The sequence below is a fragment of the Panthera onca genome, chromosome C1 (assembly GCF_046562875.1).
Source record: "Panthera onca isolate mPanOnc1 chromosome C1, mPanOnc1 haplotype 2, whole genome shotgun sequence".
In the NCBI taxonomy this organism is placed as follows: domain Eukaryota; kingdom Metazoa; phylum Chordata; class Mammalia; order Carnivora; family Felidae; genus Panthera; species Panthera onca.
Genome location: NC_138346.1, coordinates 34958475 through 34974071, shown reverse-complemented (window position 1 = coordinate 34974071; position 15597 = coordinate 34958475). Strand labels below are relative to the sequence as shown.

At 35.1% G+C, this 15597-nt stretch overlaps 1 protein-coding gene across 8 annotated transcripts in view; it reads right to left on the bottom strand.

The window, feature by feature from the left end:
* Nucleotides 1-738: 738 nt before the first annotated feature.
* HYCC2 (hyccin PI4KA lipid kinase complex subunit 2) overlaps nt 739-15597 on the bottom strand; it is a 90943-nt gene continuing 76084 nt past the window's right edge. For 7 of the 8 annotated variants that reach the window (XM_078451027.1, XM_078451029.1, XM_060622905.2 and 4 more), the window contains 3 exons: nt 13542-13701; nt 12622-12789; nt 739-8423 (listed from right to left, as the gene is read on the bottom strand). In XM_078451027.1, coding sequence (XP_078307153.1) covers nt 7822-8423; nt 12622-12789; nt 13542-13701 — 930 coding nt within the window. In that variant the 3' untranslated portion in view covers nt 739-7821. The remainder of the gene's footprint in view (nt 8424-12621; nt 12790-13541; nt 13702-15597) is intronic. The other variant, XM_078451030.1, reaches the window with a different exon arrangement.

Below are 15597 nucleotides of genomic sequence, written 5' to 3'. Positions count from 1 at the left end.
ATCTGAAGTAAAAGAATAAAGCCTTGGTCCATAAGCAAGGAACAGTAGCTATGAGGAAAGAGGGGGTTGGAAAAAAAGGTCCAAGACTTTTCTAGAAAATGCATATATAAAAAAAGGAAAAGAGGGCCTGGAGCTCAGCTCTTCATTCAACCCATGTTCCAAGAGAAGGCTAAAGTGTATCTTTAGAAAACACAATGTGGGAAAGACCAAAAAGTTGAGTGACTAGAAAACTAATTACTGGTAAGTGTACAGGGAAACAGGCACTTTCATACCTTGCTGAAGAGAATGTAAATGACTGTAGTAATGCTGGATCTTCTTTATAAGGACCTTAGGAGAAAATTTTCAGTTTTTTCATCTCAGTTCTAGAAACAATTGTGCTTTACCTAAGAAACTGATTTGTCTTATCTTAAGGATCTCTAAAATTCATATAATTAATCTCTCTTTACATTGGCTGTTTTAAAGTTCAGATAGATAAATTTGTATCTCAACAATAACATAAATATACGGCATGTATTTTATGTATTAAGTTCATTCCTGCCTTCATGTTATTTATTTTATGGTGCTGTATGTAACTTTACTTATTGCTTTAGTTTTATAAACTGCCTTAATAGTGTGTCATATAAATAAAAAGTTCAGACATACATGAATAAAATGGCATGCTTTGAAAAAAATACAATGAAGGACCATTTTAGGGTATAAAATTTAGGTAAGATATAAAATTAACTCAGGGGAATCCAGTCAAAAGCCAAATAAAGCTGTATTTTTATACTGTACAAAAGAAAATTTACAGTCTTAATGTAACTAGATACATCTAGGGGAAAATTACACATCTCTCAAGAAACACAATATTTAACATCTTAGATATGTTTCTGCATTGCAGACTGATAATGAATTTTATACATCTTTATTTACAATAACTTAAAATATTTTTTCATCTCTGGCAGATATTTACAAGGTCAACAGTGACTATGTTTCACATTTCAACAATCAACAGCATTAACCAATTCAGTAAGACAGTTAAGATAATGGCTTACATGCACCAATAAATGATTTTAAATGTGCGTTTTTTTTCTTCAGCTCTAAAAAATGAAAGTTTTCACTAGTCCTAGGTTGAAAGGACATCAGTCAATAGAAATCATATTTTCTTCATGCCTATCCTATTTAAATTTTCACCGGCACGAGTCTCTGAATACTTGGGAAATTTATACCAAGCTGTAGGTTGATGCTGGTTTAAAAAAAAACAAGAAGAGCTGATCTATACATTCCATATCATTTTATGAAGCAAACATGTGGGATATCTCCTGTTTACTTGTCCATTGTGACAGAGACCAGACTATATATTACTAGAATAAAACTCTTGAGAAATTGTAGCTCAGGAGAGCTCAGGAGACAAAACAGTGCGAAAATAATTTTTGCACCATAAAAACGGTTTATCTTAACCAGTTAAAATGAATGTAAAGTCAGCATAATTTTTAGAATGAGAATCAAAAAGATTCACTGGAAAGCAGTTAAGCTTATTACAAATATTTACTTATCCATTTTTTTCATAGACTTTAATAACCTGTATACCCAACGTGGGGCTTGAACTTACAACCTTGAGATCAAGAGTCACATGCTCGACTGAGCCAACCAGGCACCCCACAAATATTTTAAAACAATACATGGAGCATTGAACTTATCTCTCAATTCATTGTGGATGATAAAGCTTAAAAAAAAAATCCAAAACCTACATTAGGAATTATTGGAAAGCCAATCTTCTGTTTCCAAGATAGCCTACCAATACGTTACTTTTAAACTACCACCTGATATGAAAAAAAAACACATATATAGGATCTGTTTGCAACATTAGTTAATATATAATTACATTTTGTGTCCCGCCCCCCCGAAAATCATTACTTAATAGTTTAAATCCATTAGTTCTTATTGGTCCATGCATTTAAAAAATGAGTATTTTAGCTTTTATTAATGATGTTTTCTGCAAAGAAAAAAAAAAAAAACACCCAGAGTGATCATGTACATAAATTATGTAAAAACATACCATTTTGGCCAGTATCATACTTACTGGAAATAACTGCCATTACCCATTTTAAAAGATGCATTTCCATAACTCCCCCCTCAATTTTATTTTTAAAAAGCCATCATATCATACAATATACCAATTTTAGGAATTTCAATACTGATGAGCAGAATCCTTAAATTTAAGGAGACATGAAAATGTGCCATAATGAATAATATTTGGACTTCTTAACTGGTACTTTTGCTGGAAGTGTAAAACGTTGACATAAGAAAGCCTGAAATGGAATCTTGTAGGTACTGTATACCTATGTTGCAGATCAAAGAATCATTTAGTATTTATTTCCCCCAGGGCTAGAGAGTAATCCTTTATGTTAAAGGGGCCTCATTCCTTAACAGTTAGGTACTTTAAAAAAATTATATTTGGTTGATACATTTTCTTTGGTAAATTTTGTAATCAATGAAGAATTTCCTCTGATACAATTAACACTGAGCTGTTGACACATAAATACAGCAAACCAGTTTGATACCAATTCTGCAGTTGGGGATGGATGGTCCAATTAAGTTCCTTTCTCTTTGAAAATAAAAGAATTTCCTTATTGAGCCTACCTCCAGATACACAAAGACTCATATATACTGTAAGCTATACTTAATTCTGATTTTTGTAAAATCTATATTGAGCCTAGTATCATAAAATCAGTCATCTGAATGTGCCTTAATTTGTAAACATTTTCTCAAAATCCAAAGTAAAACATAGAACCTACATTTCTGTACTGTGCTGCCAGTTATTTCACATCAATTCCAGCTTTCGGCTAACTTCTATTCTGAACTGTTTGCTCTCGTGTATATTACTCATGTGACTAATAGTTAAGAGTACAAAAATACTGAAGCAATTGAAGTTACCAAAAGTTTATGATTGTGTGGTCAGGTTTAGAAGGAATGTGTCTATGGAATAGGGAAAGGCTGGGTGATGAGGACTCCTCTAATTCTAATGGCAGGATCACCATACAAATTTCTGGCAATGCCAAAAACCTAATATAATTTAAGTGCACATTGGTTGACTTTATGAATATTATTTCCTATGTATATTCAGTGCCAATATGATATACCCATTAGGTACACAATGCAGGTAATACTAAAATTTATGCCTTATATTATCAACATGACCACCCTGGAAATGGAAAATTGTACCAATCTGGTGACTCATGATTTATTAGCACTGTTTACAATTTCACACTGCATTCTATCTTATAATCTGGCAAATATTCTAATTTTTGAGAATTTAAGTTTTCAATCATTTCTAGTTGGTTTTCAAATAACTTGTTTCTAGAAAGCACTTTAAAAAAATTAAAGTATTACAAATAAGTGTCTCAACCGACTTAGTGGTTTGAAACATGACAATAATCATTCAACTTGAAAGGTAAAAAGTCTTATATTCAGACTGTTTAACATAGCCATAGTATAGAAAAGTTGCTCTAAAATTCTTACAGATTTTTTGACCACTGGCATGACCTATTAAACATTTTTAACCTGAAAAACAAATACATAACTGAAATACTGATTTAAAAAAAACCAAAAACTTAGTTTGTAATCCAAGATTAGAAATGGAGAGCTCTTCCTTGCCAGTGTTTATATAAATAGCATACTACCCCCTAAAGACAGATACTAGTTTTTTAAATTTATAAATGAACATGCAGAGAATTAAATGAGACAACTGATTGTTATTAACTAAAGTATTCAAAAATGGACCCATACAAACCTCACAAAGTGAGGTAGCAGAAACACCCCACTTCATTAAAATATTCACAAAAATAGTGCAAACAAAAAAATCTGAAAAGTTATTCTCAGTATTCCAGTGTCTAATAAATAGTTTAATTTAAAGCTACTAAGTGGAATTTGAGAATATACATTGGAAATATTGAGCTTATATAGCTGAGACTACTGCATTTAAGACATTTTATATGGTATATACATTTTAAATGACATTATGGTCACCATTCCATTATGGAATCATAAACTTCACACTATAAACCTTTTTCAATTACATAAGGAAATATTGCTTGTATCTATTCTAAAGCACATGTAAGGTTCTATTTTCTCAACATTAGAAATTAATGGAATGAAATTTATTTAATCTTTTCTTTGCAATACTCCATTGTGCAATACAATTAATTTGCCACGTAGGTGACTGTGAAAGCTGGCTGGCTGATTCAAAAGTTATTTTAAAATAGCTAGAAACACTGATCAAAGCCATTTCTTTGGGTTTATTTTTGCATTTAAATAAATCCCCAGAAATATAATCAACTATAAAATGGCAGCATACAACTGGCATGGGGCAGAAAATAGTAAGGCATAAATTAGAATTAAAAAAATGTATCTATCCTTACATCTGTGGTATAGATACCTACATTTCCAACACTTCCCATCTAGGTTTATTACTCTGCATATTTTCTGGATTTCATACTTTTCTTAATGTGCTACATTCACTAACTACTAGACCAGAAATATAAAGAAACTGCAAAAATGGAGACAGTTACATACCACGTTTACCATAGTAGGAGTACAGGGAGGCAGTGGGTGTTAATATGCATTTGATGGGAGACAGGAGTTATATTCTGGCTCTGCTTCTTAGTTATGTGAACTTAATCATGTCACAACCGTTTTGAGTCTCAGTTTCCTGAGGATGATATTTGGGGAGCTGGGCTACTAGCTAGATATTTCTAGGGTCTCGTCTAGCACAAAAATTCTGACTATAATAAACAGGCACAGAAGAGTAACTGGGAGCATAAGAGTGGTGGTAGGGGTCAGTACTTCAAACTATAACCATTTTCCCCCTTCCAGCTTCTCTAACCTGACACAGATGGCATCAATCAGATTGTTTTATTATAGAAAACAAGTATTTTCTCTGTAATGAGCTTTTCCATAGAGAGAAGGACTTTTTCTTATGAAAGGTAAGAAGTATAAAACAACAGGCTGTTAAATAATAAAGTATGCATATTGCTGGTATATATTTGTAACAGCTGTTGTATATCTGAAAACTATTTTGAATTAAATGCCAATAAATAATGCAAATGAATATAAAAAATCTCTTAGAAAATTTGACTTATGGTTTATTAAAACTCATTCCATTTTATTATATCTTGCACAGGAAATCTGTTCTAAGACCCTGAATGCACAGTTTGAACTAAATGAAATGTTTCTTCATTAAAGCCAAATCACATAACTTAAAAGAATGGAAAAAATGTTACAGGGTCATGAAACATTAATGGGTATATATACATACAAAATACGCATGTATATACATACAGATAAATGAATTCTTAGAAGTTGAAAGTTTTTCAAAACCAACTTTTCAAGTATAAGATTTTTAACAAAATAAAAGCGAGATTTATATGTATTACAGCTTTTGCTGTAATTTGGTATTGTTTTGTGTGTGTGTGTGTGTGTGTGTGTGTGTGTGTGTGTGCGCGCGCCCGCGCGCGCACATGCGCTTTAACCAAACCATGCTAGATTTAGATGCCAACATCTGTACAACTTGTTGAAATCAAAACAACCCATCAGCCTCCTAAATCAACCGCTGATGGCCAAGATCTTACCCCTTGGTAAGAGCAATGCTCTTTTCCTTTCATACCTGAAACTTTGCTTTCCTCAGTATGTTACAGATCTTTACACCTCATTTTTTTTGGCTGCTTTCAAACTCACTTATCTGACATCCCTTAAATTAAAAAAGAGGGACATCTAAAATATGTCTTTGTGATACACACACACACACACACACACTCACTCACACACACATCAATACATTTCTATTTATAAACTTTTAACTTTATCCCAGACTTTGGCAATGTTGTAGTAGTAGTATTGGTTGTGTTAGTTCAGTTCAGGTTCTAGGTTTCCATTTTCATATGAGCTGAAAAATGTTACAGACCACCAAATTCAAACAAGCATCTCATCGTTCTTATAAAGATTCTAACAAAGTCCCCTATAAAACAAAACAAACCCTCTTAAAATAAGAAGAGGAGAGGGGAGATTTTCAGATGTGGAAAAAAACAAGAGGCATTTTTCCGATTATTTTATCAAAATCTACTGTAATTTTAATTGGTAGAGATAAAAATTTAAACTTTGTTAATTAAATACTTGCTTTCTATAAATTCAGTATATTTTTCTTTCACAATAAAATAAAAATGTCTAAATGTATAAAGCACTAATAGCTCTGATGTATTTTGTGGAAGGATAATGTATATCAGTTCAAGTCACAATACACTGATTTTTAAAAAGCCAATATATTCTCTTCTTTTTCAATCAAGCATTAGAGCCTGAGACCGAAAAGAACTTATACTGAAATCTTACCCAACCAAATCAGAACTAAAAAAAATTTTTTTTCACTAATAATGTTTTTTGTAGCCTCTTAGCACAATTACCAAAATGATACTTACATACATTCAACATCTAGCTTACTGGCATGATTTCCAAGTTTTATAAAAATGAGAAACTTTTGCAGATATATGATCAGAAGGTACACAAATTGCATTACACTAAACACAAAGGCAGTGTGGTCCTTGTCGGAGAAATCAAGTCAGTACCCCCTGGTAGAAATGTTCTATAAAAATGTGTCACGTTGAAGCATCAGTGTTTTCAGCCAATTATCTATCCCTGATGTATTTCCTTAAAGTATATGATCTATCAGGACTTCAGGTTTCTTAATCCAAAATATCTGACTGAATTTAGGTACATCTAGAAAGCAGCTGAAAGGGCTTCTCCAATAGTCTGACATCACAGAAAGCAAGTTGAGAAATCCCTCTCTTTACCTGAAGACGTACTTGTTCTACTTCAGTCATCATCAGCTCACAAAGGAAAAGAAAAAAACCTATCAAAACTTCCCCTCGCACACACAGTCCCACACGAGCTAAACAAAAACCACCCCCTCCCCCTCCCCCAACAAACCCCAGCACCAAAGTGTCAATCATTCCTGGGAAATAGAACATGCCCCTTGGATTCTCTGATTTCTTAGTTGTTCAAACTTTAAGGACAGAAATGACCTATGTCCTTGTGGGGAGGAGGGAAGACATGTTAATAATGACTATAGAGCCATTGAGAAAGTGCATTATCAATTAAACAAACAATTTTGAGCCCTGCCCTCCAAAGGAGGGGGCCCTAACTTGATTTAAATGCCTCAGTAACTGAACATTGTGTCCTGGAGATAAAGGAGATGGGGGGAAAAAGAGCCACCCACATTTTAATGAAAAAGTGCAGCAGTCTACCACCTTTCCCCATGCTTCTCAAGAAAATGATTGCACAGACTCAGAGAAGTCCAAAGTCATAGCAGAATCTCTGAGGCACTCCTGGTTAAAAGAGAAAAAAATATGATCCAGTAATCTCCACAGTTCTATAAATTATGAGAACAAACCCGTTTTGTTTTTTTAAACAAAAGCCAAAGAATCAATTCATAGGGATCATATACACCATTTCCTCTAACGTATCCTCAGTCTCACAGTGCTGAAATGGGACCGATCAGCCTACGATGGATTGCACATCACCCACAGAGAAAGGAAGGTATGGAAGATGCATACATTTTATACTGCTTCACAAACACATTTACAAGGAATAAGGTGAAGAGAAGATAATAGGAAGGAGGAAAAAAGAAAACCTTATTGCTGTTTCCATACAAAATACAGTATGAAGATACCTAAACTAAATCAAATCTGATTACGATGACCAATTTTTTCACAATGTGGGATGAAGTGTCTTCATGTACAATGAAATGTTCAGTTTAAAAGGTAAGCAAAAAGATGAGAGAGGATGTCAGAACTACACCTGGGATATTAGCTGCATATTGAAACTTGGGGATCGAGACTGCTTGGTTAAGGGAGCTCCTGGGCTAAGGAGCTCTTTACCTTCTCCAGCTTGACCTAGCCGGTCTTCCTGTAGACTGATAGTTGAGTATCGATTAACATTGTTAGCTGCTAGATTAGTAACTCCCTCAGTGCCAACCCCAATGCTGGTACTTGCTTGACTGCCATTTACATAGTCAAATGATTTACTTGAGGAAGCACTGGCTGTCCGGATTAGACTTAAACTATTGGCTTTTGGCACCACCTGGCCAGCAGGCAGGCTCAGGTGTTTCTTCATCGGTGTCAGCTCGATTGAATCTACACTAAGATCAGTTGGTTGCTGTACATACTGCCTGCGAATGACTGAATCTCGAGGGCTCTCACTGGATTTGATGACAGAAGCTGTTTCTTTATCCTTAGCTGAACGCCCAGCTGCTACTTTCCTTAAGCTTCCCCTCTGAGAAGAGGAGGATGGTTTGGTCCCAAATGGCTGACTGCTGAGGGAGGCCCCTGATGAAAAGCCTTCATCTGCATCATTTAGGTTTACCGACTCTTCTCCTCCATTTACACCCTCAGCACCTAAAAAACAAATCAGACAGACTCAGCAATAGCTAAGTTAAAAAAGAAGGAATTGTGAATAAAAACTCAACTGACCTTATCTCTTGGGTAATGTTTGCTATAGGTTGGCAATGACCCTGTTATCAAATCAACACTTACCCTAAATAATTTAGGGGAAGAAATCTTAATCTGCACAGAATTCTAATATGCTATCCATTGTGTTTATTCAGTTTGAATTAGTCCAGCTTTTGTAAGACTATCCACAAACAAACTTAGTATCTCAGTATTTAGGCATATAAAACAACTTCAGGTGAAATACATTTTGTTACTAATCTTTATAATACACCCTTGTCAATTTGAGGTGATGATATCTATCTGGTTTAAAAAAATCAAAAGGTTTTCCTCATATCTTCCTTAACCCACCATAAAACAGACCATTCAAGAGTCACCCTTCTAATTTCAGTCACCCAGAATAATGTCAAACTCATTATTCCTACAGGCAAACCCTTTTTAAAAAGGGCAGTAAGATTTTACATTTACTCAACAGCTAAGTGCTTCTACATGGCTTTAAAGCTTTTAACATGGAACTAGTAGATTTTCTAACTCTAAAAAACTGTATATTGTTTCCAGTAACATCGTAATTATATTTTGTCTTATGGGCATATCTACTCACTGGTTTCCATATTTTCTTGACAAATTAATGTGAAGGAAATATTTGATTATCAGTAACTAGCAGAGATAGCTATAAGGATTTTTACTTTCTATAGTATGTACATCTGTAATAATTTAGATTTTTAGTCTTGAGATGTATTATTGTTATAATCATAAGATAATGTGTATCCCATTATGTTTCGTGCAGAAACTGCAGTTAACAAAAGAATCCTTACCTTGGGATTTTGTTAGAAGGGAAGAAGCGTATCTAATGTATTTAATTTGGGTTTTCCAGAAAGCCCAATTCTCTTACTGAAAGTATGATCAACAATCTCTTAACGGATAGCAGTTTGCTACATCATTACATATGTTTGCCAGACTGCAAGAAAGGTTTAATCTGAATCCACATATAGATATAAATATTACAGTTAAGGTATTAGGAAAAAATTCTAAACAAATATTACTTTGAGATATAGGTTATCTAAGTAAAATACACATAAAATATTTAAACACAATCTTTATTTAACATAGTACCTGGAAAAATAAAAAATAGTTTCTTAAATATATTTTCTTATATGGATTAGTTATTTCCTTCCTTCAAAAGAAGAACAAAATAGACTATCCTTAAAGCAGAAGGCATGTTGTTATTATATCCAGCAGTTTAATAATTAACCATCATGCAAAGCCATATGAAAATGCAGCTGACACCACTTCTCTCAACCCCTTCTTCAAAAGAGTATATAACGTACCTCAAAATGAAACTTTATATTATATTCACATGGTATCATATTAACAATTTACTTACAGTTAGTATAAAGAAATCCAAAATACCCAAGAAAAGGTATTTACTGGTTCACAATTGATATCAGTAACATAAAACTGTAGTGAACAAAAATGTATCATCAGATATATATCTATTTATACTGAGGAAAGGAGACTGAGAGACTTAGTGGTAGCATCTAAATTTTGCCTCATGCAGATCTGATGCCCAAGCAATATGGCCATAAAAGAGATGATGATAACATAAAAGCCAGCATGCAAGAGAATCTACAGATATTGCATATACCAAGAAATGCTGTTCCAATACAATTGAATACTAATATACTTTAATTATAGGCATTGTCCTCAGTTTAGTAAGAATTTTAAATCCAACTTTAATTTTTTATTAATGTTTACTTGTTTTTGAGAGAGATAGAGCACAAGCAGGGCAGGGGCAGAGAGAGGGGGACAGAGGATCCAAAGTGGGCTGTGCGCTGACAGCAGAGAGCTCAATGTGGGAATGGAACTCACAAACTGTGAGATCATGACCTAAGCCAAAGTTGGATGCTGAACCGACTAAGCCACCCAGGCGCCCCTAAATCCAACTTTAAAAGTCACAAATAAAATGTTACTTGACAATCAGGGTAAGGGAAGGCGATGGGTTTATAGTCTCCCTTCAATTTCAATACATAACAAATATAATTTTAATTGTAAAATGATTTAAAACCATCATACTAGAAAATTCTTTTAAAAGGCCAAATATTGATGTTAATACAAAAGCTCCAGCAGACTTCAGAATTACCAACACTTTACATAGGTTTTAGTAATTTCCTTCCTTCTATTTAAAAAACCTCAAGGAATAAAAAGGCAGTTATGTCTCACAACTTTTTTTCCTTTCTATTTTTTTCCCTGGATGATGATATAACTCTACTCATGATCTGCAGGGAAGATAACCAAAAAGGATCTTTAATGAAATTTTCCATTCATGTCTGCCTTTTCTTATAAATTTAGCTCCTTCCGAAATTGATGTAAAGATATAATTAATCTAGATTAAAAGGCAAAATAATTTTTGAGAAATTTCAAACACATTGAAGGAACTTATTCCTCTTTCCTTGTGGCAATACCCCACTCTCACAAACTGAAATTTTACCAGTGATAGTAAATATTAAAAGAGGCCATTTTAAAAGAACTACTATTTCGGTTCCTTTTTCAAAGTATATGACTTTTCATGAACTGGAAGAAATGTTCCAACCTAATCCCACACTCTCTAGAATTTCATCAAGCATTAATTAACATAGTACTACATTTAGCACAAATAATCAACATTCTAAGAATGGTAGTATATATATCAAGTGGCTCATTTAGTCATCAGGAATGTTGAGAAACAGGCTGTTGTTCAATTTAGGCCTACTATGGGTTCAACATCAATTCATATACTTATTTTTATGCCTTTTTGACTATCTCAGGGATAACAAAGAGATACAGAGAAACTGAAAAGGGAAGGCTGCATCTTTCACAGGATCTCTGTGAAACAGCACCAACTTTTTGGGGTCCTTAGATCATGCACATGCAACACTGTTAAATGAAGTCAGGTCAATGTGGGCAAATGGGCAAGGGAACAGAGGACAGATTTAAATTCTTACTGAGCATGCTCAAACGCTAATGCACCAAAGAGCAAGAGACTTCCCTAAGGTGGAAGGTAACTGCTCCATATATGTTTGGTCTTAAGTAAAAATATATAACTTATTTTAAAACTATTTGCTATATTTTATTAATTAGTGTTAAGGTTCCAGAGTAGCAACACATTAAATAATGAAAAACTTAGGCTACAGTTCCCTCTTTCACAAAGCCAACTCCTATGAGCATCACATGACGGCAAATAAATAGTTTCCTATTGGAGAAAAGTGTTCTTTTACAGATGGTGGTGGTGGTGGTGGTGGTGGTGGTGGTGGTGGTGGTGGTGGGTGGTGGTGGGTGGTGGTGATGGTGGTGGTGGTGGTGGTGGTGGTGGTGGTGGTGGTGGTGGTGGTGGTGATTTGGGGGTAAAAATAAATTCTCATTTTGAGATACCGACATTGTGGAAACAAGATCTACCAGGACACCTGAACTCTAAATAACACATTTCAATTCTGTTTGGAAGCTATGTAAGACAACCGTCAATATTTACAATAAATGATAAAATGCAGTGTCCACCAGGATAGCACATTTATAGAGGAAAGAGGCCAGTAGTTTACTAGTTAGACCCAGGTGACTTGACCCACAGACTGTAAAAAGTGATCAATACTGGTTTACTCTATCAAAGAGATAAGAAATTCTTGTTAACTGACCAACCTGGACTTAGAGATAAATAGGCCAGCTCCACTTTAGTCCAATTTCCCAAAGATAATGTATGAATGTTTTAAAACTCTCTTCATATATTAAGGAATAAATTATTATATATAAGAAATCAATTCATATTGTCATGTCCATTGGGTGCATTTTTCCTTTCCCAATGTTAGAATAAACATGCTCAGTAATAAAAAAATCCCAAGCATTTTGGAGATAGGCCTCTGCCTTGTTAGTAGCCATGCCAAGCTGTTCTTTGATTACACAGAATGCAGATTCCAGGCCAGCACAAATGGTAACTAAAGATTGTACCTGACCTGGTGCTAGGCATATGGGGAGGTGTGCTTTGCAAGGAGGAGCTAATACACCCTGGGATAGTGGAAACACACACTAGAATGGAAAGATGTTCTGCTTGGGGATAGAGAGCCAGGATCCTTCTCCAGCAACTGCCTCACTGACTTCTGCCTCCTCATCTCTGTCCTACCCTCTGTTGTGGCTGCTGCTGAGTTGGGCTCCGGTGAGCCGTGCTCAGGGGTCCTGCGCACCAGCACCTCCCCCTCTTGCACACGTTTGATCCCTAGGTCAGTGGAGCCGTGTTGGACCGGGGAGCCAGGAATACTCGAGTCAGCCTCGTTTGAGAAGTCAAAGCCATCTGGGATTCAACATATAAAATTTTAGTGCTTTTGTGCTGTTCTATTCTTTTCTGAGCATTTTGCCCCAGGCAGATAAGAGAATGTATATATGGATATGATAAAAACACAAACGCTATTTATATAGTTACATGTGTGTGCACAGCATGCACACACATAAGGAGGCAGATGAACAATATGAGGTTTGCAAATGAATAGGACAGGAAAATAGGGATCATTAAAATGGCAATTAATATCTCTTAGGCAAGACAGCTGGACCATTTAAGTACCATATGCCTATGAAATACTGCTGGATTCAGCACTTACAAAACAAGGAAAAGCAAAGATAAAAATCTAAAATACAATAACCAACTCTCTATAGATAGCTTGTATTTCACCATTGGTTTGGTCAGTTACACAATTTTCTCCCACAATGCTCATACATGCACCTTTTTTCCCATTATAACAGGTTTAAAGAAACTTCTTTCCAATTGTTATTACTAGTTCAAAAATAAGACAAAAATTAACTTGATCTTATTTTCTGTTTTAATGTTCATAGAGCAGTCTAATAACATCTTTCTACATTATAAAAAATATATATCTATATCAAAATAAATTCAGGGACTTAAACTGCGTTTCCAGCGCTATACTAAAAAATAAAACAATTTTACTTTAATTATATACAGTACTATAATATCATGTGTTAACCTAGTCTATAAAAACAGTGATAAATTTGCTAGAATCCATGAATGGGCTACAGGAATTTTCTACTCACCTTCTCTTCTCCATCTATGACGACGGATTGAAGCTGTTGTAATCGCAGTCCGAGAAATCCTCGGCACTGTTGGAGTGACTTCCACTTTAAGTACTTTCTGGCCTTCTTGTGAAGAATCAGGAGCATCAAATGGTAATGAGTTTTTCATGGCATTGGCAACCTAAAATGATAATATAAAGCCTATGTATATTTACACTCAATATATAATTTATGATTATTTTTTACTTCATGTTTCCATAATTTTATTATGTTTCCATAATTTTTTAAAATTTATTTTATTTAGGGGTGCCTGGGTGGCTCAGTCGGTTGAGTGTTCAACTTTGACTCAGGTCATGATCTCACAGTTCGTGAGTTCGAGCCCCACATCGGACTCTGTGCTGACAGCTCAGAGCCTGGAGCCTGCTTCAGATTCTGTGTCCTCTTCTCTCTCCGCCCCACCCCTGCTTGTGCTCTGTCTCTCTCTGTCTTTCAAAAATTAATAAAATTTATTTTATTTAAAAAATGTTTTTAAGTAGGCTCCATGCCCAGCGTGGAGCTCAATGCAGGGCTTGAACTCAATAACCCTGAGATTAAGACATTAGCTGAGATCTAGAGTTGGAAACTTAACCAACTGAGCCACACAGGCACCCCTCTATAATTTTTTGAGTATGTATTTTAAACTGGTACTATAAAATATAAAAGTACAATATGTCAAAAGAGTTTGTACCTCCATTGTTCTGTATTGTTTTAGGGAAGCTTTTAAAATGAGAATTTATTTTTAAAAATGTGAGTCATACACTCCACAGACTCCTTAAAGTTGTTCACTTGCAAAGAGAAAAGGCATTCCAAAGAAAGAAAATTGTTTAACATTTGAACCCTGATAAAGAAAATTTAGAGTAGGTTTTTGATTATTCAGATGATAAATAACATGAAAAATTTAATCTCTGATAAAAAAAATTAGCCTTTTCTCCACTCTGTTTCCATAAGGAGAAATTTTGCCTAAACATGGCTGGCATTTTGTTTCACCACTGTGTGTGTGTGTGTGTGTGTGTGTGTGTGTGTGTGTGTGAGAGAGAGAGAGAGAGAGAGAGAGAGAGACAGACAGACAGAGAGAGAGAGAGAGACAGAGAGACAGAGAGAGACAGAGAGGGATAGGGACAAAGGAGCGAAAGCAAGTGCAAGCAAGAGGAGGGGCAGAGAGAGAGGAGACAGAGAATGACAGCGCGGAGCCTGACACACGTGGCTTGAACCCACGAACCACTGTAACATCATGCCCTGAGCCAAAATCAAGAGTCAGGTGATTAACCAAATGAGCCCCCAGGCTGCCCCAACTGGTGCATGTTTCTTAACTGGGAAGTACTAATTTAGCAAAGATCTTGAGCTAGAAAATTGTTTTTCTCCCTTCCTCTATACTTGGAAAGGACAAGTAAAATGCAGTCTCCTGGACAAGTGTGCCAGTTCTGCCAATTCAAACTTCTCCAGGAGGCTATTCCAACATCCAGACTGAGGGGTGGGGAGTTAAGTCTTTAAATTTAGCTTTTATCAGGAATAAAGATGAGGCTTGTTTCTCTGCCAACTATTTTACCTATCATCTGGCTCTAAATTTTAATAGAGAAAAGGAGTGCTGTTTGTTGGGTCCCTCAAAGGTCCCCCACAACAAAGGATTGCTCTAAGATTAGAGATTACTAATCTCTTTACTTATATTGCCTTGGAAATGCCACCTCTACTTAATTTATAAGACTGCTACAAGGAGAAAAGTATGAATTTAAAGAGTATCACAAATGCAGGGTATTATTATTATGAAGTAATTATTTTATCTTCTTATCCATTTATTTTAATGTGACCCTTAGGATAAAATTAGGCATGTTGACCTGAGAGAAAAAAAAGAAATTCAAATAGTAAATAATTATTATAAATGCTACCTCAATAAATTTATATTTGTATTAAGATATTAAAAAATGGTACAAAGAAAACAGCTTTAGAAATTGTGCTCTTGGGGCACCTGGGTGGCTCAGTCGGTTAAGCGTCCGACTTTGGTTTAGGTCATGATCTGTGAGTCAATCCCCGCGTCAGGCTC